Below are 25,489 nucleotides of genomic sequence, written 5' to 3' on the forward strand. Positions count from 1 at the left end.
ACATGATCCTTCAGAAATCATTCTAATATGCTGATTTGCTGCTCGAGAAACATTTCTTATTATTATCAATGTTGAAAACAGTTGATCTGCTTAATATTTTAGTGGAAACAAAATATGAATATAAAAATTCTAAAGAATGCATTTGGAACTTTTATATTATTATTATTATATAATTTTAAGCATTTATTTGAAATATTAATCTTTTGTAACAAATGACTTTACTGTCAATTTTGATCTTTTTAATGCAGTATTTATTTAATTTTTTAAAATCTTACTGGCCCCAGACTTGTCAACATAGTGTAAATATTAATAAAAAAATAACATGTAGCGTTCAAGTATTTCTAAGTGAATTAAACTATTTCATGCCTTCATACAATTAATCAAGTGAACTGTTCAATAAAATGGACAATGAAATAAGAGCAGTGAGTGTTTTTCTATTTTTCTTGAAACTGTAGATTAATTAATGACATAGTAGACAAGAGCGGGGGGGGGGGGGGGGCTTGTGTGTGTGTGTGTTGAAGTCTCTCGTGTAACTCGAGGAACTGTGAAAGCGAGGGGTTCGGGTTTTGGCACTACCTCACAGCACGTAGTGACAGGAAACATTGCACAAATGACTCGGCCAACTCCCCTCATCTCGCACTCTTTCTCGCTTTGACTCAGTCGTTATTTATACAGACCCTGTTGCTTGTTTGCTGCACAGCTGTCTGCCTATTAGGGAGCTGCAAAACAACATTTTTTAAATCAGCTAGTCTTTGAGTAGTTTATTTATCTGTAATATATAAAATAACAGTTAAATTATTTACAGTTGCTTTTTGGTTATCTGCAAAATATACAATTAAACTATTTAATAATATATTATATATACTGTACAATGCCTTTCTAAAAATAAATATTTTTTCTATTTTTTAAATATTATAATAATAACAATACAGATATTTAACATTTCAATTTGCCGAGCTATTATTGAGCTTCAATATGTTGAGCTATTTTTCAATGTAAAACAGCTATTTTTCATTTTTATATCAATAGTTGCTTTTCAGTAATCAGCAAAATATATAACTATGTACTGTACAATGCGTTTCTAAAAAATATTTTTATTTCTAATTAAGTATCAGTGTCTTAGTAGTGATGAAAATGCAGAATAATTTCATTATTACATATGTTTTATAATTACATAAGATTTTCATAAACATGTCATTACTGTTTTATAATAAAGTTCAGCACTATTTTACATTTGAGTGGGAAGTTTTTATTCTATATTATATTATATAAGAATAAAAACTTCCCACTCAAATGTAAAATAGTGCTGCTGAACTTTATTACAAAACTAACAATAATGACATGTTCATGAAAATCTGATGAATATTATATTAAAAACAATTGCCTTATTATTTGGTTATCAATTTTCACACTTTAATATTGGTATTGGCAAAATTAAATACCAGTAAAATTTATTACAAAACTAACAATAGCCTGTCAAGTAATCATTCAAAAAACTAGTTGGGTGAACTATTTCTTTAAAGTGCTTTAGCTACGGAAAAAATGCTAAAAGAATAAATTGACCTCAGTATCACCTTTGTTTTTCACCATTTCTTTTTCTCTTTCTTGTTTTATTTTCCAGATTTTCACTGAATATTAACGCCAAAAAAGCCCACTGGCATAAAAAGCCGCTGTAATGCATTTCACCGGTGATAAAATGAGGCTGAAGCCCTCAAGACTCCAGTGGTTAACTTAACCCCCCTTTCAGCGGCTCGCTGTCATTCCCGGCGAGGTTAGAGCGCTACGTGACCGTCATAAATACAGCAGCGGCCCTCCCGCAGCCACTCAGAAACAATGCGAGCCTCGTCCCCATCCTCCCTGCGTTCTTCCCTCACTCTCAGGTGCTGAGTGGCCAAGACCCCTCTCCATCTCGCTGTGACGCTGTCTTTCTCTCTCACCTTCTCTTTTCAGTTTGTACTCTTGCTCTCTCGCTCCTTGCTCTCCCCCTTTGTCTCCGTAGCTCGTGTTTTTCTGCGCTGTAGGAGAGCCACTCGTCCACCGCTGTGCAGGGCACTGAGCTATACCTCCTCTCGCTTTCACATTTACATAAGGAACAGTAGCCTGGCGCCGGCTCTACCTTAACCAGGGCATCTGCTGCTGTTTACCAAGTGTGCGTGCACTGAATCAACATGCCACCACCAAAACAAAGGAAAATTAGTTTACATGCTGTTACAGTCTTGTTTACCATTTTGGAAATGCGCCTGTTTCATACGCGCCAAATCACAATGTGATTGTCATGTATAAATCAAGAAAATATAAGCAATTTACAGAGCAACAAATTTTTACATTTCGAGAATGTAAATGAAATTGCCAGGGCTTATGCAGTCTTCAGAATGCTTTCAGGGACACACAATATTTTGGTACCATATCAGATATTGGCCCATATTAGAGTTTTTTTTTATGTTTGTTTGTTTATTTGAAATTGGATATTTGTGTTTATTAATTACTTCTATTTTTTCAATCATCTAACACTCAAAGTTAAACACAAATATTTTAACAACACTGTTAAATGCAATCTCAAAATGAATATCCGTTTATACACTGTACATATTAAGGTTGTGATGCCTAAATTCATTTGTAACCTTTAAAACAACTGAGTTTAGTTTAAGTGTTAAATTGCTGATTATTATTATTATTATTATTATTATCTTTTCACAAGGCAGTGTTAGTCTTCACTAAAAGTATTACAAATATTTTTGGTTAATTAACATTAAATAAAATATAAATATTAGATGATAAGGTTAAATACTAAAAATAGAACTAAAACTATATCTGTAATATATCTCTATAAATATATCTATATAAAATATATCCAAGTATTTCTATAAATAGATATAACTAAAACTGAAATACAAATAAATAATACTAAATAAAAATATTTTACCCACAAACTAATAAAACGACAAAACTGCATAACAAAAGTACTAAAAATTATGATTCAAAATATAAACATAAAAGCTTATTCAAAATATTCATAAACAAGATGATAATAACAATACTAATAGCACTGTTTCTCACTGTTTAATACTAAAGGTATGTTCAAATCTCAAATCTTACTGTAAATATGAGCAATAGTAATATTGATGCTGCCTTGACAAACATCACTTAATATACTTCAAGCGTGCCTTTGTATTGTACAGCATACATTGTTCTACAGGCTCTGCAGAAGAAGGTTGAGGGTTTCTGCTCTCTCTATGCATAATGTTGGTAAACGGATAACATATTAATGGAAGCGGTGTTCCTTTGAGCTTCTAACCAGTCAACTTCTCACTCTTAACCACACACCTGCCATTTTTTTATTACGCCCCTTAGGCAGCTTTGTGTGGAGTCCACCAAGGTATTAAACCTGTGGAAACCACCATAACTCCCCTAATAAGTGTCCATAACCCGCTCGCAAATGACAGGGTCTTTGTCCTGGCCTGAGGCAGTTAGGACGTGATGTTCAGGGGAAGACGACTACCCCCACCTCACACCGCGCACGCACACACGCGCTCTTACCCATCAACCCCATCTCATGAAGTATGGAGTTTTATGAGGCACTCCAATACCCCCCACACTGTGTAATTGGGAGCGTCTCTGTCGTAGTGATGGCTCCCTGGGGAATGCGGGTGACGTTGGCGGGGGGATGGACGGAGTCACGTGCCGGCGTGAGGGATGGTGGGCATGCTGATCTACAAGAGATTGGGACACTGTGCCTTTGACGCGTAGACTTAAAACATGCATTATTAGCCATTCATCAAAGTTTTGTAGGCAGCCGGCATCCGTTCTGTTGTTTTAAGTCTATAATGTGGAAGGAACAAGGTATGCCTCTCACAGGATGAAGCACAGGTGCTTTGTGGGCTTGCACTCAATAATAATCACATAGTCACTAGTGAATTCCTATTGTGACATTTGTACTATTGACCTCAGCTTTGTGCATAACACTATTGTTACCAAAGACTGCTGCCTTCCTCCAGGGAAGTTACTATTTATGAGTTTAGATGTTGCTCATAAGGTTTGTGATTTTGGTGAACACAGTGGATGAGTTTGGGCAGTTTCTATATTACTCTTTCATATTTACTATCTGTTTTAGTAAGGTTTTAATAATGTTTTTAATATTTTTTTTTTTCTGATGGCTAGTCCAGTACTACTTCTTTTCACTGGCCCCACCACAAAAAATTTTTTTTTTATTTAATCATATTTAGTTTTAGCTGCAGTACCATTTAAAAGTTTGTGGTCAAGTTTTCTTTTGTTGTGTTTTCTTAGAAAATGTATACTTTTATCAAGCAAGGAAGTGTGAAATATATTTTTGACAAAAATATGAAGCAGCACAACTGTTTTTTAACATTAATAATAATAATAGGAAATTGTTCATTGGCAGGAAATCAGCAAAATGATTTCTGAGGATCATGTGACATTGAAGACTGCAGTAATGATGCTGAAAATTCAGCTTTGCATCACAAAAATAAATTACATTTTAGAATATATTAAAATAGAAACAAACATTTTAAATGAATACTATTTTATATATTTTGTACTGTATTTTAAATCAAATAAATGCGGCCTTGGTGAGCAAGAGAGACTTCTTTAGAAAAAAGAAATTTGAGTATGGATAGAGTATGGATTTTGGATTTGCTAGAAGTACTTGCTTTTCATTAAATGTCAAGTTTTTCTATATAACATTGTTTTTCCACGTTTTCTTCATAAATAGATGGCTATAATGCAACTTCATATTCATAAACAATCTTGTGCAATGCAGTAAATGAAATTTTTGTAGCTTTCAACAAATTCTTACTGATGCTTCGAAACACTACAAGAAGTAATTGTCTAAAAAATGGTTCCTATTTTAGCTAGATTAGATTAGATTAGATTATCTTGGTGGAAAATCAACAGAATTTGCACTAAAGTGGTTTAACTGTTAATGAGTTTGGCCCTCACAGTTATTATGGCTTAGTATATCATTATGTCTTGATCACTGGGGGAACTAAGGCACGGTTATCTGTAAATCTGTAAATTTTGAAATGATACTGTATGTATTGGGAAAGGGTGCTTCTTATAATCAATACCAATTACTTCCATCATGATTCTCTAATTGACACCCCCTCAACCCAAAAGTTAATTTAAGGGACAGTTCACCTCATTTACCCTCCATCCTGTCACCTCGAACCTCTATGACTTTTCTTTCTTGAAGAGCAAAGACAGATATTTTGAAGAAAGTTTCAGCTGTTTAAAACAAAGCGGAACCCCTTTGACTTTCATTGAAGGAACAAAAACATAACATGAAGGTGAGTAAATGGCAGAATTTTCATTTTTGTTAAAGTATCCCTTTAAAAAAAACCTGAAGTTCCAGATGGTTAATACGACATTGTAGCATCCCAGCTCATAAATATGACCATTCCGACGTGACTTGAAGACAACATTTGCATCTGGCAGGTATCCAGCAGGAACACACAGGCATTGATACGAGTTTAGTATTCAGGGAATAGAACAAGACCAAGTGTGATCAGCAGTCATTGTTGCCGCCGTAGACTTTATAAAGACTCTTCTTTTCCACATGGATGCCGCCTCCTTTCACTATCCCCTTGCTTTTTTCCTGACAAAAGGGGCGGCTAAATGAATTGCTTGCAGCAGCAACAAGCTCTGTATTCCCATCTCATTAGGTCAGACAGAAACATCAATTGTCTTGAGTCCATCAAAGCAGTTGCTATGCCTGCCGCACGACGCAGCTCTTAAACATCCCAGCGCTGGCTTTGTGAATGCAGCTCAGGTACTCTGTCATGGCGCCTCTCAGCTGGGGGAGGTGACGCAAAGTCTACGGTGGGTCTTTTGTCGGTTATTTTGTGGGTCATATCTTTGTGTGAACTATACTGTGGGATGTAGACTGAAAAGTAGGGCGCCGATGCCACATCTCATAGATGCACATGACCATATTTCACATTAATTTCTCCTGAGGTGGGACGATGTTTGAGGCTTGAAGTATATAGGTTAATATACATCACTGATTCCCAACCTGGGACAACTAAGCAGTTTCCAGGGGGTACTTGGAACAGTTTAGCTTTTGTTTTGTTTAACCTATAATAAAAAGAAATTTAAGTGGTAAAAATTACTTATTGTGATATTGTGATCCATACTTCAATATTGAATTCAAGTGACTGTAATGTTATTAATGATAGGCCTGATATGATTATTACATAATCTTCTAATCACCATTTTATCTAATCACTATTATAATTTCATGATGAAAGTGTGAACATCTCTGAAGTGTGTGCGCACCGTTTGCGTGACAGTCTTGGCAATGTATAAGCAAAGCTTATGTGCGCTGTGAATGCATTTTGCTTGGGTTTTGCTTTATTTTACAATGTTTTAAAATGTAAACATTTCTATTTAGTATTTATGCATAATAGCAAATATTTTTGTTATTATTATTATCATTATTTTAATATTACTTGATAATATTCTAATATTTTACAATAAAACAATAGGCTAATTGTAAATGTTTTAATAGTTTGCCATTTTGGTTATTAGCCTACATGTTGGACCATTTTAAATGATGTGTGCAAATGAATTATGAATATGATTATTATTATTATTAAATATAAGTATTCTAATATTCATAATAAAATAGTTTGTTTATTATTTTATTTTTTATAAAATAGCATTATAGCATATGTTTTGGCCATTACAGGTTGGACCATCTTTAAATGACATTGACATTATTATTATTATTATTTTTTATAACAAAAAACAATTTTTATTTGTAATTATTATTTGTAGTAATTTAATTATTAAAATGTATTATTATTATTATTTAGAGAGAGTTGGATTCCAGGTGTAATGTGAAAAAAAAAAATATATATATATATATATATGTATTTAAATGACATTTTCTCATCAGCCAAAGTTTCCTGATTGTGACCGCCATAACTAATGATAATGCTAAATTATATTTCATAAAACCTTAGCAGTTAAGGTCTGAAGGGGGTATTTGGGCTGTGAGGACACATACTTTTAAGACAAAAAAGGTTGGCACACAGTTCAGAACAAAGATGTTCACCTGCAGCTGCAGCCTGGCATTTTTCTTTGATATGCTTCTAAGAAGCTTGTCATGTCAAGCATACTTGTCATATTTTTTACCCGACAGCATAAATTACTGGGATTTTTCTCCTATTCTTTCTTTCATGTGTGCTCTTTTACGGTGGCACTGTGTGACGGAGTCAGATAAAGCCTTCTTTTCTCTTTTCCTTGACAAACATGATCTGGTCCTACTGGTGGAAAAGAGCATTATCCTGAGGTCGATGTTGACCATAAATACCTCAGCTCTTACACAGCCCATGTTTAGCAGGAATGTGGAAATCTCTGTCTTTGTGAGCGTGTTTACCCTCCTCACATAGAGGAACACTCGTGAACACTGCAGGGAACTGTAAAAACTCGACCCAAGCGTGTGAGGTGGGGGCAGGGGTGGCTATAAATGGCATATGAGTGGCCAGTGTAGCCGAAACGCTGTGCTGTTTTTTGTCTGTTTGCAGAATAGCAAGTAAACAAGGCTGTCCAGTATTAAGGGAAATCATTGTACAACTCAAGCTTTGCTTCTGGCCACGGGCCAGGCTTCACATGCACAATGTTTATCCATACTACAGGGAGCTGGACCGTGTGTGTGAGGTAAGAGGAGGCTGGCTTTGGTCCGATGCCAACCACTTTGATTTCTGGTGCGTCTCAAGCATCCCTGTGTTGACCGACAGTACCCCCCTCGGGCCCCTGAGCCCGGCACAGCCCACACATTCAGCATATCCCGCGCGAGTGCTCAGCCTGCAGGCATGAGGAGAGCCGAGTTGGAGGGGGCGAGATGAAACGAGCATGGCATCGAGAACAAAGAACGTGCAAGTGTGTGTGCCCTCTGTGTCGATGGCACGTTCGACCTGTAATGATACAAAGTAATAGATGAATGAATTAATCTTTGCTTTAATCAAATTAAAAAGAGATAATGTGTGTGTATTTGTCTCAGGTTGCCAAGGTTATGTCTCTCTCTCCAGAGCGCTTTGCAAGTTTGCCTTCCAATGAGAGAGAAAGATTTCCAGAAGAGTTGAATGGTAGAGTGTGCAGTAGATACGGTTATTATCAAAACTGGAAACAGTCCTGGCCAGGTCCTTTGGGCGAAGCAGACTCGAGAGGTTTTCTGAAGTTTCTAGGATTGATAGAGTCTTGTGTAAAGGTTCCAAAGGGAGGATTTCACGGTGATGCCATAGAAGAACCAACAATTTAGTGAACAGTTCTTATAAGAACTTTTTTGTTTCTTAGTATGAAGAACATCATTATGTTCAATACAATTGAAATCTAACATGTGCAATAGAAAGATTTGATACATATTCAAGGTTTTTCATGGAACCATCAATGTAAAGTCTAACTTTTAACTGTAAGAATTCTGTTAGTTCCATTTTGCTGCGTATTCTTGCCAAAAGCTGTTAACTTTGACAGGAAGAGATTGTCTGTAGTTACCAACCTCTGTTTATTTTGTTTGTTATTTGCTGTTTATATACCGAAATAGATTCTTTGTTTGTAATAATGAATGTCTTTACTGTCACTTTTGATCAATCTACTGCATCCTTGTGGAGTAAAAGTACTACCTGTTCACTGACCACCTGATACATAAGCAAAAATGTATCTTTGAAATAATCAATTAAAATTAGTTTTTGTAGATATTTCCTCCTCAGAAGCACAGTTACTCCTGGAAGTTATGTAGAGTGACATTAGTTTGGTCAAAAGTGACAGTAAAGACATACAAAAAATGCTGTTAAAAAAATAAATGCTGTACTTTTGAACTTTATATTCAAAGAAAATTTTTTTCAAGAGTTTTCAACATTGATAATGATCAGAACTGTTTTACAATGATACCTAAAGGATCATGGTGACACTGAAGACTGGAATGTAATGATGCTGAAAATTCAGCTTTGCCATCACAGGAATACATCACATTTTATTTCTCTGTTGGACCCATAAACTCTATATATTACAAAACCATGAAATATCTATTTTTCTGCAGTCTAGTGATTTAAAACATACCTTTTTAATAAACGCAGCCCAAACAGTAAGATTATTAACAACACATTAGTATAAAAACAGTGTCACATTACGTAACACAAGTGAAAAGGAGGCAGTCATACATTCATCTGTTTTAAATGTTTGGAAAATAGCTGATACATGTGCTTGTGACTATGTGGCCACACACACATCAGTTCTATTTTGATGCACGAAGTTGCATCATTGCCAAGTAACCATGAACAAAACCTAAATTGCACTATTATAATCAATGAAGCGGTCTACATTGGATGCCATCAGCAACAGTTTGCAAGCTACAGTTTTCTGCATGGTGTATTTTTTAAAATCACGCCGCAAGTATAAACTGTACAGCACATCACATTTGTCCCGTCGATATATACAGTCAAACCACCCAGCCCTGCACTGTAATGATATTACACAGGAAATTGAAAGAAAGCAGCCCATATATGCTGCCACTATTTTATCTTTTAACAGTATGTGACTCTGATTGGATCTGCACAAGGCCGTAGATAAACGCGGAGGGCTTGGTCTGTGACCAATACTATCATCCGATAAGTATCTGACAGTCAGAGGTCGCAGTCACAATGCTACATGTTTACAGCAGGTTAAGGTTTATAATGGCCCAACGTCTCTCATGCATATTTGTCCCGTGTTGCATGCAGATTTTTTACGTGGATGGCAGTGATAACAGAACGCAGGAGCTCACGCCGGGATGCTTGAGGCGTCTGATTTATTGCCCGTTATTCAGAAGGAAATGAGCGTCATACACTAGCGACTGTAATAAACGATGGACGGCCCAGCTCGAGCCAACTTCAAAGGCATTTCTCCGCTCCCTCCTGCTCTCGCTCAAAACCAAACGGGAAGGGGAGGGCAGCAGGGGAGGAGCTGCGTGCTCTGGTTTTTTGGGGAATTCCCCTGACTTCCCCTGTGTTATTTCAGAGTTATCAGTATGTTTCCATCACCCTGTTTTAATGCGCATCTTGAAGTATCGCATGAGAAACGAGTGATGGAAACGCCAAATTTCGAAAATAAATCCCTTAATTCGCAAAAAAGTTTTTAAGCTCGCTTGAGGTGGTTTTTGACTTGTGCGAAAAAGGTTGATGCGAATAATGGGAGATGTAAACGCATTTTGCGAGTAAATCCCACATGAGCGTTCAAAAAAAGTCATGTGACTTTGCGCTATGGGACAGCATAACCTAACTAACCAGCGGACCGAGTTTGTTGCACAGCATCTGAAATGTTGTCATGGTCATTCTGAAGTGCCCGAGCAAAGTCTGTCGTCAAAGTATTTCTGTATAACCGCCTCCCAGAACGGTCTACCACGACTGCGTTCCCAAACAGCTGACATGCACCTCCGAAAGCAAGACCGCATTTATTGCGTTTCGTCTGCTCACTCAACGCGCAAGTAATTTATTATATTTGAGAATGATTATATTCAGTGGCTTCTATAGTGCCAGTTTATCAGGAAGTGACGATTTTGTTCTCTCTAACTCATTGGATGGAAATAGTGCTTGTTCACAAATGTTTTATACGATATTCCAATTTTGCGCATAAGTTAAATGTGCAACTTTGGATGGAAACCCGGCTAGTGTTTACTGACGCTGAAATGCTCTCTGAATTCTGAATGGAATGCAATGTGTTTTCAATCGTTTTGGTAAGTTAAAGTGATTGTTATTTTTCCTGAACGGTTTTTGTGCCACTGTTGCAAGGTCAGAATGAGCCCACATTAAACTGATATTGGGTTTGGAAAAATACTCTAATCCAATTAGTTTCCATTATATCCCCCTAAACCACTGTTCTTTTTGAAACTGGAAACATCTTTTCAGTTTTCTGCCAATGTGGGCGCAGGCCTCCTCGGTGGACTCATTAAACACAAAGGTCCAGATGTCTGAAGGTACGTAGGATAGCCTTCCTCAAGCCACCCGCTCTCTCATTTGTCTTGCGAGATTGGATGGCTACAAAAAGTTGGCACATCTGTTCATTGAATCACAACAGATGTCTGTGAACTGCTTCCCCCTTCTGGCTGGCGGCCATCTCACCCATTTTACCCCCATGACCAAATAAACCCATTGACGTTTGGCTTCCTGCAAATGAGGGTGGCCACAGGAAGAATTACCAGGCATTAATGGCTCTTAGATCTGGGCAATTCATACCCAAGCTCATTTCTGTAACATGGTCATTCATTTATACCTGCCTGATTGTAAATGAGCAGAAAGAGCATGATTATGATTATATTGTCCCGCTCCCATTGAGAAAACCAAAGACGTCAACCGAGATGGGAGATGAGGGTGAGCCAACAGCAAATGAGATGCAGCACTGACTTGGTTTACAGCAGAGCATCTGTTTGTCTGTTCTTCTCTATTTGAGAACAGCAACTCCCATAATGTGTTTTTCCAGCTTCATAGTTGGAGATATTCCAGTGATGATGGGAAGAGGCCATGATTAGAGATGTGCAAAATTACATCTTTTCATAATCGACTAGTCAGAAGCCCTGTGTAATTAGGCTGGTTAATGGTCATGACCACCACAGACTGTTCAGACATATTTCTTAAGGGCGCTCACCTAGGACATGCTGCAAAATTTATCTAAAAATAAATAACCGCTTTATTATAGTCACTGTACTAAGGCTTTTTTTTTTACTTAACTGTTTTTATTGTCTTATATTAAGGTCAAAATTATTAATAATTATAATATATTTAAAATATTAATAATTATAAATGCTGTTATTAGTTAATAAATTAGTATATATGGAGTTGACAGTTTTTCTACGAATTATTAATTATACATGTATTAACCTTTAAAATGAAACCACATTTGTCATGTAATATTTTATTTTATTTTAATACCTGCACTGTCAATGGAATAAAATCATTGTGAAAAATATTATGATCTTTAGAAAGAAAAATTAACAGTAATAAAATCAAATATTATTTAAAATAATTTAAAACATCAAAGTAGTATTTTGACTTTTTATAAAACAAAATATGTTTTTTCTCCTAAATTTTGTCAGGATTATGGACCCGTTTGTATTTTTGCTCCCTGTGACCCAGTTTCTTCCTCATGTTGATTGTTAATTTGATCCCAGGTGTGTCTTGTTCCTCCCTTATTATCCTGAGTTTAAAAGCCCTAGTCCATTCAGTTAGTGTTTGTCGGTTCTGAACGTCTTTCCTGTGTCTCCTACGTTCCCCTTGTGAGTGGATTATTAAAAGATTGTGATATTCAAGAACTCCTCGTTTCCTCGTTCCTTGCTCCCAGAGTGTGAAGTGTGACAAATTTTGGGTGGACCACCAAGCACCCCCTTGTGGCCTCTTAAGGGGTCCTCTGTCCCCAGTCACTAATCTAGTAATTAGTTGATGGATGACCGGTTGATCATCCTAACCCATCCCAAGCCACAATGCATTTGTTATTTTGTCATTTGTCAAAAATGTTATTTCTGAAATCATTATATGAATCAACCCTTATGTAGAGTGTACTGTATGTAGAACAGTTCATTACTTTGTCTCCTGTCAAATTCGAGTTTTGCAGCTGTATGTATCGCTTACCTTCTCGTTAATTACCACTCATAAATGTGCACCCAGCTTCACTCCCGTGGCTTGATAAGGACACTAATGACTCATGTGATTTGGGACTTCAGAGATCCTTTTTGTTCAAGAGTGGCAATATATTACATGTTAATTACACAGGATCTAATGCGTTTCTTGAAATTTACAATATTCCATTGGATGAGAGATATTAAAGCTCTTAATTAGCCGCTGTCCAGGAGCACCAGCGTGGCATTATCTGGAAAGCTCCATCAAGCCCAACGTGCTCTCCCAAGGTGACCAGGAAGTACCTATAATTGTAGGGTCTTGGGAAAAGCTGCATCGGAGGAGGATGGCAGCCTACCGTGATTTATCAGAAAGCCGTAATGACATCATTCTCGCCACATGAGAAACATAAATTAGGCCTATCTCTAATGGAGGTCCCGGGTTTCTCTGTCAGCCAGAGGTCTCTCGCTTTCTCCGTCTCTCTCGCTTATGAGATTTCGTGCTGCGCCTTTGGCAGGGCGGCTCAGGTTCTCCCAGGAGAGAATGAGCTGACAGGTGAGAAGATTTATTACTCCTTCCACACGTCAGCGCATTCATCGTCCATCCTTCAATCACAGGCACAAAATACCCGTTTGAGATTTTACAGATGTCCTTTGCTATATAAAAACACTGTGTCTTTCACACAGCCTTCTTTTGTTGTTTACAAAACTGTAAATGCTGCAAAATCAGCCACTCCGTTCCCATTGCAGAAGCGGGTCGCGTTGAGATATCATCATACACCATCATGCTATCACAAAGAGACATGTACACTTCAGCTGTGAGTGATGAGAGTCAGCTGTCAGGACAGATGTTCCTGTTCTGTCCATCATAGGAACGTTGTGCGGTGCAGCTTTGGAGATCCCACAACTATGAACGCAGCAGCTGGAATGGAAGCTCAGAGCAACATGTTTGTAATAGCCTGAATCAAGGAAGTCTATAATAAGTCTATAATAGAGGAGAGTTAACATTAGAATTTGCATTCATCTCAGGAGCCCTGGTGGCATGAACAGTTGTCATTGGATTTGATTGGTTGAAAGAACTTCTAATGAATCCTCTATTTAGTGAGTGATTAGAAATGTCTTTTTAAAGGGGTCATATGATCCAGTGTGTTGTGATTGGCCGAATACCTCAAGCGTGTGACGGAAATGTTACACACCTTACCATACTGTGATGCCGTGTCCGGCCGGAGCGACTAGACAAAAACATTAAAACCCATTATAAATGAGGCATTAGTTGCATCCAGTGGGGACATAATTACGGATTATAATGACTTACACTGTCTTTTTACATGTTGCGTTGCATCGCGCTACGTAAACAAACCATGTCTGCATTTGTGATCGGAGAAATGACAAACAACAAGTGCTACTCTACAGTGCCCAAAACTCGCGTTTGAATCGTCAGTGGCAAATTCTTTAAATATGAAATGTACTTACAGTCTATGAGTCAGAACAGCCTGCATTGTAGTCTACTCTCCCAGGATCAGGAAACAGTCCTCCAGAAAATGTGCTGCACACATCTGAATATTTGGGTTGAACTGTTCTGGAACAGTGTTTAAATACAACTTAACCACTGATTTCTAGTCGTGTCCTCTTTTGGAAAGCCAAACAAAAGTATTTTCGCATTCGCAACGAAACACACAGCGTCTTCACAACATGGTGGCGGCGGTGGCAGCAACAATAAAAGTTACGACTTCTTTCTTTGCATGAACATTTGGGCAGCGTTATGCAAATCTTCCCACATCGTGACGTAGACGTGGGGGCGTGTTTAAACGAGGCGTTTTAGGAGGGTGTGGACCAGTCTTAACTTTTATAAAGAATATCTCTTTGGGTTTGAGACTTTAGTCTTTGCAACTTTAGGAATCTTATCTATTCACGAACAGCTTGTAACACTCCAAAGAGAAAGGAAAGCTTGAAATCGCATCATATGACCCCTTTAATTATATATAATAGTAGATTCCAAAATTGTGAAAGTTTGACACTAACTTAGCAGACAGACAGCTGATTAGCCTATTTCCTACCCAAATATTCAAATAAACTTTTTTTTGTACATGCAGCCATGTTGTTTTAAAACAATCACCTGATCTGTAAATCATGTCATGTGACTAATAGTCCCTTGCAAAGTAGTCAGATCTTTGAAAAAATGCAAAAATCTCTCCCTATTGTGATATGTATGTATATATATATATATATATATATATATATATATATGAGTGAAACATCTCAAATGAGAAAAAAAATTCTGAACTTAATTTTGTCTATCAGGACAGTTGTTTGGATCATTGACATTTACTAGTTGTAGTGGTCTCGTGATCATCAGGAGTTCGATGGGACGGATTATAAGAATAAGAATTCTCATTTTTGATTCCATGGTGATTTTAAGTACCGTTTCTTGCTTTTACAGAAAATCAGAGGAGGAGGTGGACATGGACAAAGTGACAGCTGCCATGGTGTTGACCAGCCTGTCCACTAGTCCTCTGGTACGCAGCCCTCCTGTAAAAGTTAGTGGTAAGTCATTTTAGATCACAACCACACCGCGATCTCAGCCCTCATGAAATAATCTTCATACCGTCTGCTTTGAGCTGCAGAAACGGCTTGCTCTTCACTCAGCTATTTCCTGTTTTCACTGTCACATGTGCATGAAAAACTGTCACATGAGACGTTAGTGCACTAGCTCAGCTGTCATGAGACTGACTTTTGCTGTCTTCTCTTAAAGCTGTCATCTATTAATAACTTAAAGGGGCCATATTCTACACTTTTGTAGCATTTTATTCCCTGAAGTACTTTTAAATGTTAGTAAAGGCGTCTTGCACCAAAAACAGTCATAATTTAGTTTTAACGGCCATTCATATTCTCTATCTGACCTCCCACATTTTTTAACACTGTACCTTTAAGACATATAGGTACATTTATAAGTTTATAAGACTACATTTATAACTTATAAGACTATATTTATGACAGTATGTTTTCACATCAAAAATCATTATTTTGAGGAAGATTCAAGACTCATAATAAGCTAAAAATACAATCACAAAGAAACAAAAGTCCAAGGGAAACAAGTAAAAGTACAATCATGTTGTATGTCATGTGGCCCCTTTAAGACCTTGATGAGGATGTGTTATAACTTTTGAAGGGCTTTTATGGAGTACTATAATTGTGGCTTTCATGTAATATAATTAGGACTTTAACTTTATTATTACAGTGTGTTACAGCACCGCTGCACACTGAGAGTTTCATAAACTAACATGACATTTATGTCTTTTCACTCCTCATTACACTTAATTGAAAGTTTAGTGTATTATAAAGCAGTATATATGTCGGGATGATGGTAATTACTGCACTTAATGCGTCTTTATGCTTTCACCGTGTCTCTCCATAAAGAGGGTCTGAACGGCTCATGGAAGGACGGAGGCTTTACTCCATCCAGCTACAGCAGCAGTGGATATTGGAGTTGGAGTGCGCCCAGTGACCAGTCCAACCCATCCACGCCGTCCCCTCCCCTGTCCGCTGACAGCTTCAAACCCTTCCGGATGCCCAGCCTCAGCGGCCCACCAGACGACAACATCGATGAGCATGATGGGAACAGCTTGCTGTTCGACGAACCCATCCCCCGCAAACGCAAGGTGAGCTGCTGTCATCTCACCTTCACTTATGGAGATTTCATCAGACGTAACTTAGTTAAACGTTACTATAGGAATAATGGATAAAGGGGGATAATAGATTTGCAACAAGCGGCACAAAAATCCACTGCCGCACATGTTTCTGGCAGGGTTTGTGATCCTTGAAGTGGAATTTAAATGCAATTTAAAGTGAGACAAAGACTTGTATTTGAGTGCTGAATACTAGAGGGTTGATTTGCATCGGCACTAAAAACAGCTTTCGCAAATATAGAATTTTTGTAAAAAATAAGTAACAGTATTATAGTTTTTTTTTTATATCATTGGTGGTATAAATTGGGTTGTACTCCTTTAGAATAAAGACAATATATTTCGATATATTCAGTATATTCATTTTAAAATGATTGGCTGGTTCAAATCAGGCCAATCAGAATTGGATTTTTAAACAAGTTATGGGTGTCTGCAAAATCTAGCATCAGTTGAGGTAAAGGGATAGTTCACCCAAAAATTTAAATTCTGTCATTAATTACTTGCCCTCATGTCGTTCTAAACCCGTAAGACCTTTGGAACACAAATTAAGATTTTTTTTATAAAATCAGAGAGCTCTCAGCAATGAAACTGACACGTTCAAGGCCCAGAAAGGTGGTCATAAAATCATAAAATTACAGTTGAACCACTGATGTCACATGGACTATTTTATCGATGTCCTTGCTACCTTTCTGGGCTTTGAACATGGCAGTTGCGTTGCTGTCTATACAGGATCAGAAATCTCTCGGATTTCATCAAAAATATCATAATTTGTGTTTCAAAGATGAACAAAGGTCTTACAGCTTTGGAATGACAGAGGGTTAGTAATTGATGACAGAATGTTCAACCATGACTGTAATGCCTTTCAACCCTTGAAATTTATGGGAATTGTATATGTATGTATTTTTTAAGGGTGCTAAAGTTCATGTATGTGATTCAAGTGATTTGATTAATTCCAATTTATTTACAATATAAATTATATAGAGAATCTTCAGGACTTGAAATATGCATTTCAATTGCTATTTATTTAACAGACATGATACAACGACTTTCCGACCCTAATCAAAGAACTGCAGCCACAAACCAGTGCAAAAACCTCTTTGTTCAGTGCATTTTACATGCGTTTCAATGCAGTAGAAGAAATATGCATTTTGAGACCTAAATCACGATTAGATTATTTTAATTGATTGACAGCCCTTGTAATTTGTATTTTATTCCTGTGTGTGACAAGACTATTTCCTGAATTTAGAGGAAGATGTGTAAAAGTGATTTATATGTGGTCTTATATTAGCCTTGCAGACAGATTGAGAAGTCGTGGGCACATATTTCTTTACTTTTAATAACATACTGTCCTCTCTAGGATGTTGCTCATTTGGAGATGTCATTACTAGACATGATGATGCTGTGTAGAGAGGCAATTTACTTGTCTTTACGAAGATAAGTTACCAATGCAGTAGGCTGCTCACAGGCACCGATCTACTTTATCATCCAGTTCGTCAGGCTCACGTCAGGTGCATCCCAGATTCTGTCAGTCTTCTCTCATTTGTGAGAATGAATAGACCTCCTTTATCTCTGTTATTGTCTCTCCAGTTTAGGATTCCAGGACAACAACAGTGCCAGTGTTCGGTTTTCATTATCACTACTATAAATGTAAAATATGCATTTCATGGACATATTATACAGAAATAATTAAGCAACTTGTCATTGTCATTACAAATATTTACAATTTTGAAAATATAAATATGTAATCAAATTTAAAGCTCTTACGAAACATATTGTGATGGTACCATGGTGCAATAATGGTTATGTTATCAGATGGTGAAACTGTTTTTTTTTGGTAGTACTGAACAATGTTGTTATCAATATGTTGATATGTACATAGTCACTCCAAGGTACTTCAAAAATAGCATGATGGTTCTGTGGTATTAACTACAAAGTCATGGTGTTACCATTACCTATGCACCATAGTACTTACATCCTTAAACAAAAATTACTTTGACTGTAGTATGGTACAGTGGTGGTAATATCATGCTATTCTTCGTGATTTGTTATAGTGTGGTACTTCATGGTGTTTAGATGGTACTCCAAAAGTACTTCCAAGAAAATCATGGTTACCACCATGGTAAATGGGGAAGGGCGATATGACCAAAATTATATTTATATCACAATACGAGTAATTTTATTTCACAGTAATTATATATTACAATTATTATTTTTGCTTTAAATAAGGCCTTTATGTTATCCAAATTTTTTGATACAATAGAAATTTCATAATTGTCACCAGTGTCAATAATCACAAAAAACTAATACTAGCCTAAATTAAAAACAAACATATGTAATCAAATTTAAAGCTCTTACGAAACATATTGTGATGGTACCATGGTGCAATAATGGTTATGTTATCAGATGGTGAAACTGTTTTTTTTTGGTAGTACTGAACAATGTTGTTATCAATATGTTGATATGTACATAGTCACTCCAAGGTACTTCAAAAATAGCATGATGGTTCTGTGGTATTAACTACAAAGTCATGGTGTTACCATTACCTATGCACCATAGTACTTACATCCTTAAACAAAAATTACTTTGACTGTAGTATGGTACAGTGGTGGTAATATCATGCTATTCTTCGTTATTTGTTATAGTGTGGTACTTCATGGTGTTTAGATGGTACTCCAAAAGTACTTCCAAGAAAATCATGGTTACCACCATGGTAAATGGGGAAGGGCGATATGACCAAAATTATATTTATATCACAATACGAGTAATTTTATTTCACAGTAATTATATATTACAATTATTATTTTTGCTTTAAATAAGGCCTTTATGATATCCAAATTTTTTGATACAATAGAAATTTCATAATTGTCACCAGTGTCAATAATCACAAAAAACTAATACTAGCCTAAATTAAAAACAAACAAACAAAAACTCAAGCTCACTGAAGACAAGTAAACAGTCAGCAATTAAATAAGAAAAATTACAAGCAATAGGACAAAAAAAAAAAACTACAGTAGAACAGTTAAATAAGAAATGCTACATACATTGTTTGCTTTAAATAAGGCCTTTATGTTATCCAAATTTTTTGATACAATAGAAATTTCATAATTGTCACCAGTGTCAATAATCACAAAAAACTAATACTAGCCTAAATTAAAAACAAACAAACAAAAACTCAAGCTCACTGAAGACAAGTAAACAGTCAGCAATTAAATAAGAAAAATTACAAGCAATAGGACAAAAAAAAAAAAAACTACAGTAGAACAGTTAAATAAGAAATGCTACATACATTGTAGGCTATAAAAGTAATCAAATGTATAAAAACACTGCACATTCTTCACTGTGTAAATTAAATATACATTTCTTATTATTAAAGTTACAAAAGTGATTTAGTCAAGAGCAGTGAGAGATTTTCTCTTTTGTTTTTTGATTAACTTGAATGACAGACAGCAGGAATATTAGACTGCTGTCACTTTAAGAGCTGCCCGGATCCAATGCACTTACATGTTTTCTTTCTCAGCTGTTTGATTTCACTTAAGACCTAAATTACTGTGCTTATGAGGATACTTGCAAAGATGGACATTTTGAAACATACAAGTGTGTATTACATTGTCATTTAGCAGACGCTTTTATCCAAAGCAACTTAAAAATGAGGACAATGGAAGCAACATAACTAACATTTATTTATGTATTATATACCTTATTGTATAATAAAGTATAAAATAGCAATCTTAAAAGGAGAACAAATTGGATAGATAGCCTGATGATGAACCTAAAATAAAACAGACTAGGAACTTTCTGCATGATATTTCATCTGCTTATCATTCAGCATGAGAAAACGGTCGTTTCGGTCCTTTCAGTTTAAACTAGACCGGTACTATCGGTATTTAACCGATCAAGGCCTATAAAGCAGCAAAAATAACTCCGTTCAATACTCCCACGCTCTATGAGCACAGTCTTCACATGCGCGTGTCTCTCAGACAGCATGCACATATAGCGAAACTCACTTTCACTGCTGATTGCATTTCAATGGCTTAAAATCACTCAGTTTTTAAACCGAAACGCTTAAAAACACATGCAAACGATACGCTCTTCGTTACCATGTAGCACAGCAACATCACGTATGTAACCGTGATAGAGACAAAAGCCCAAAATCTCTACCGGTATAATCGCATATATATAATTAATAACGCTATTGATGAATAAGTGCCGTTCCTTTTAGAATAATTTCTAGGAATTGCTGTGGAACCATTAGCTGCCTCCCAACCCATCAATCAGTCATATCTCAGTGTCTTTCCTGGCAGCGTCTTCTAAAGGGCCTTTCCTAAAAAAAGAAAAATGGCAAAGCTTTCTGCTTTGACCTTCAGCTGCCTTCTAGAGAATTAACTTCAACATGAGGACACCAGCCAGTTTGAACTGTTATTAATTAGTAGCTGGTTTATAGCACTGGGAATTGTGGCGCTGTTGTCATCCAGGGACATGACGAACCGATTAAGCGGGAAGGAGCTGCTTTGTTTGCCAGACCAACACAATGGCTATCTAGTGAAAATTAAATTAGCGTCATAACAATGGTAAACAAACGTACCACATGCCACTGGCATAACCGCATATGTCGAGAGATCGAAGTATTAAGACTTTCATCTTCACTTATGCTCACTTGTGCTTTCAACCCGAGTGTAGTTTTGACACGGGAGCTGCAGCTCTCAAATGACAATTGTGTAATTAGTGCAGACACACTGTGTGAAAGATGACATGAGCTTTGAAAGACTGTGCTATAGTGTCACTCTCAATGCAGACCAATTACCAGCCTCAGAATAAAGCAAGAGAGACGTCTAAGGTGGGAGTCCTTCTGAGGCTCTGGGCTCCGCTCGCACCCCTTGCATCCCCCGTGACAGTCCTTTGTGAGCGACTGAATGCTGGGGACAAGAGGTCTGCTGATTGATGTGGATTAGTGTACTCACTGTGCACCTGTGTCCCTGACAGAACTCCATGAAGGTGATGTTCAAGTGTCTGTGGAAGAACTGTGGGAAGGTCTTGAGCACAGCTGCTGGAATCCAAAGGCACATTCGAACCGTCCACCTGGGGTAAGGCACCTGTTGTATCACAAAAAAACAAAAAAATCTCTTATTCACTAACAATACAATTCATTTTAACCATTTTTTTGCCTTGTGTATTAATGCTAATACAGACGGTTGATGAGAGGGGTTTGTGTTACAGTACCATTCAAATGTTTGGGTCAGTATTTTTTCAGCAAAGATGGATTAAATTGATCAAAAGTACTAAAGACATTTATAATATTAAATAAATGCTTTTCTGATGATCTATCAATTCATCAAAGAATTCTGAAAAACAAAATATTGTGGTTTCCACAAAATTATTTAGCAGCACAACTGTTTTCAATAATACAAAATGTTTCTTGAGCAGCAAATCAGCATATTAGAATGATTTCTGAAGAATCATGTGACACTGAAATATGGAGTAATGAAGCTGAAAATTCAACTTTGCATCACAGGAATAAGTTACATTTTAAAATATAATAGAAAAGTTTTGCATTACTATTAAAATATCTGTGTGGATACACAGGGAAGTGCACTGAACATGACAAATCTGCCATAATTTAACAATTTTCCCACACTTTATGGATTTAATTTTATATAGTGTGTGTGTGTGTGTGTGTGTGTATGTGTGTGTGTGGGTGTGTGTATATATATATATATATATATATATATATATATATATATATATATATATATATACACACACACACACACACACATACACACACACACACACACACACACTATATAAAATTAAATCCATAAAGTGTGGGAAAATTGTTAAATTATGGCAGATTTGTCATGTTCAGTGCACTTCCCTGTGTATCCACACAGATATTTTAATAGTAATGCTTGCACCTCAAAATAAACCCAATACAAAAATGTGCATACAAAAAAAGACTTAAGATTTCTTTAACATTCACATTCATTACTAAAAAAAAAGGTTTCTCATCAGACAGAAACCCATTCACATTTTTATGGTGTTACACCATCTTTTGGCTGACATCCATCACAGTGAACTCTGGATAGCCTATAGTGAGAGATAAGAGACTGCAGCCTGCTCCTGATTCAATGTCAAAACATGAGACTAATTCCAGCAGGATTATCACCACGCTTCCACGATTACTGCTGGGCACAAAGTAATGACAGTGAAAGCCAGACAATTGTGAAGGAAGGTTTGTGTTTCTCTCAGCTGAAGTCTAATTAAACCCGTGCAAGTGTCAGTACTGCTGGAAGATACCGGGAGGATTTCTAAGAAGATCTCATCTTTCAGAAATATGGTTCAGTAGAAGGACATGAGAAACTAACAGTTATGCATTAAGTAACCGTTAAAACATTCAACATATCAAGTACATATCAAGTATGATATGTCCAATTCTGGTATGTGAAGTATAATATTGTACAAAATCTTACTATGGTAGTTATGAAATCAGTCTCAGACTATAGCAGGTTTGGCGGTTTATAAAATTTTATTAAATTATTAATTCTTAAAATATAAAAATTAAAATGATTAAAATATAAAAATCTGTCAATTTATTTAAAAAGTCATTTTTCTCAGTATCGGGTTGAAATACTGTGATTTACCTTTGTATGACTGTAAAATATGATGTAACACCCTACTCTCAGATGTTTCCTTTCTAGAGCTCTTTAGGATGAACACACAATAGCACTAGCCTCAGGGTTAGAGAATCGTACTGCCTTGATGATCTCTAATGCAGGTCCTTTTAGGCTCTCTACAACCCTTCTCCTCTTCTCTTTTTCGGAGCACTCACACTCAGCAATCATCATTCGGGCTTGATCAACCCAGCCATCTAACGTTTCTTCTCCTTGAGGTGTGGGAACAGTGCCAGAATAAGTGCGCAATCGCCTATAGACATTATCACTGGGATGTTTGCCTGTCTTCTCTAACAAATCCCCTACAGCGCGAATGATAGCTTCAGGAGAACTGGCCCTCGGACCAGAGGGAGAAGGCAAGTATTTAGAATACCAAGAGTCAAACACAATGGTGACTTGGGATCCACTATCCAAGAGAGCTCTACAGGGATGTCCATTAAGTTTCAGGGACACAGTGGAGGTAGGTCCCACCAGTCCTTTGGGGAGACAAGCTGTTTCCAGGACATCGATCTGACTTTTCTTTGAAAAAAACTCAGGTTTCCCTACCTTATTAATGTCACTTAGTGTTTCACTTCTTTCACTCTTAACTTTTCTTAGTGAACGGACCAGCTTTTGGATCACTTTTGTGGAATTTTCAGGGGCTTTGCACTTTGTTGCGATGTGTCCATCTTCTCCACATCGATAGCAAAAGAAGTCTTCCTGAGTTGGATTAGCCTCGATAGTTTTGCTTGTTCGTCACAGCAATCGCGGTAAAATAGACGTATTCCGATCTGTTTTTTGGCAAGAAACTCAAACAAAAATATGGTCCTTCCTAAACTAATCACAAGCAGTAGGTTTAAATTCCTTTACTAACGATTTGTTAGTAAACCAACAATAAAGCAAATCAATCCGATCTGGATTACTGCATATCTTTTTCTTCTCTCTCGCCGTCCTTTTTCCATCCCCGCCCTCCCTCATAACAGCCAATCGCGGTCACGATTCCTTTCTGTAGGGAGGGATTAACTATTCCTAACTCAATAAATGAACAGATAGAAAACTTGCTTGTCAACACCACGTTTTTTAGCAGTGCATTGCAACCACACTTATAAACCCAAATTATTTTAAAGGAGTCATGATTAATATGTATGGACAGCTGTGAATTGCACTAAACACAACCTACACATTAATTACCTTAATTGCACCTTATGAAATTTACACATTTTAACCCAGGTTACAATGACAGTAAAGTATAGTGCTGTATTATTATTGTCGTACTGTATAGTGCAGAACTGTAAATAAGTTATAATAGTTGTGCACATTAAATGAAAGCAAATCACAGTGTCAATATTAAAATGTTTCTTTGGTTTGTCTCTCTTCAGGAGGAACTGTGACTCAGAGTGCAGTGATGGAGAGGAGGATTTCTACTACACTGAGATCAAGCTGAACACCGACTCTGTGGCGGACGGTTTGAGCAGTCTGTCTCCTGTGTCCCCGTCTGTGTTATCCCCCCCGTTGGGTTTGGACCAGAGACAGCCGGATGGCACTAACGGAGCAAAGAACGAGAACAGCACCACCACCCCTCTCAGCCGCTCCGCTCCCAGCGCGCTCTACCTAGTGCACACAGACCACGCCTACCAGGTACAGCACAACCAATCACGATGAGCTATGCACATCATTTACATAACATTACATCACTTCAGAGATTCACTCTGATGCTCTCAGAACACAACTACTAGACAAATACAATATGGATTAGGGCTGAACGATTTTGGAAAATAATCTAATTGCGATTTGTTTTACCAATATTGCGATTTAATATGCAATTATTTTTTAAAGCGCTTTATGTTCTGTATTATTCAACAAAGACAAGCTATAAATCATTGTATAGTATGACCAACACACTATTAGATAGATTAAACCTAAATGTTCTTTTCTGTAGGCCAGGCCTATATGTTACGATGAAATTAGGTGATGCATGAATTGATATGAATGACATTTTTAACAACTACAATCACAGTATATTGACTGATTTGTTGAACTTCCAACCTTGTAATCGTGTAATAATTATGACAACATAAAGCACTGACAAATAAGCCTGGTGTAAACATTAATATGAAAGTCAGTAACAAATCACACAAACTAAAGTAGATTGCAGAAATATAAAAACAAATCTGTTGCTTTACCACACTACTTTAGGTTATTCACAGTCACTGTAATAAACATATGTAAACATGTGGACTGCACTAAACACTGTCTGGTAACTTTAGACCATTGGTTCTCAAACTTTTTTGGTCGCGCCCCCCTCAGACTACCAAATAATTTCATTAAACATTATGAAAAATTTATGCTTTTTTTTTTAATAAAAACCCTACAGGGAAATAACACCTGCATCACTTGAAACATAAAAAAAATAGCATAGAGAGAATAACTTCTTATTATTCTCTCTCTGTTATTTATTTATTTGTTGTGGGTTTCATGCTGTCCGCTAAGGCATAGGACACACATAGGCTTTCCTCCTCACCAACGACATTCAACACCGTGTCTACACCGGACGCGAGCGG

At 36.8% G+C, this 25,489-nt stretch overlaps 1 protein-coding gene and 1 long non-coding RNA gene across 2 annotated transcripts in view; both read left to right on the forward strand.

Moving 5' to 3' along the window:
* LOC107584257 (uncharacterized) overlaps nucleotides 1–7,891 on the forward strand; it is a 16,958-nt gene extending 9,067 nt beyond the window's left edge. Inside the window, exons 2-3 of the long non-coding RNA XR_001609119.1 lie at nucleotides 7,545–7,677; nucleotides 7,758–7,891. This is a non-coding gene — a long non-coding RNA (uncharacterized lncRNA). The remainder of the gene's footprint in view (nucleotides 1–7,544; nucleotides 7,678–7,757) is intronic.
* The window catches only part of LOC107584255 (zinc finger protein 704-like), a 42,345-nt gene that overhangs the window by 11,149 nt on the left and 5,707 nt on the right, over nucleotides 1–25,489 (forward strand). The window contains exons 2-5 of the mRNA XM_016270788.1: nucleotides 15,039–15,142; nucleotides 16,016–16,257; nucleotides 21,262–21,362; nucleotides 24,308–24,566. Coding sequence (XP_016126274.1) covers nucleotides 15,039–15,142; nucleotides 16,016–16,257; nucleotides 21,262–21,362; nucleotides 24,308–24,566 — 706 coding nt within the window. The remainder of the gene's footprint in view (nucleotides 1–15,038; nucleotides 15,143–16,015; nucleotides 16,258–21,261; nucleotides 21,363–24,307; nucleotides 24,567–25,489) is intronic.

The sequence above is a fragment of the Sinocyclocheilus grahami genome, unplaced genomic scaffold (genome assembly GCF_001515645.1).
Source record: "Sinocyclocheilus grahami isolate Dianchi unplaced genomic scaffold, SAMN03320097.WGS_v1.1 scaffold58.1, whole genome shotgun sequence".
NCBI lineage: Eukaryota > Metazoa > Chordata > Actinopteri > Cypriniformes > Cyprinidae > Sinocyclocheilus > Sinocyclocheilus grahami.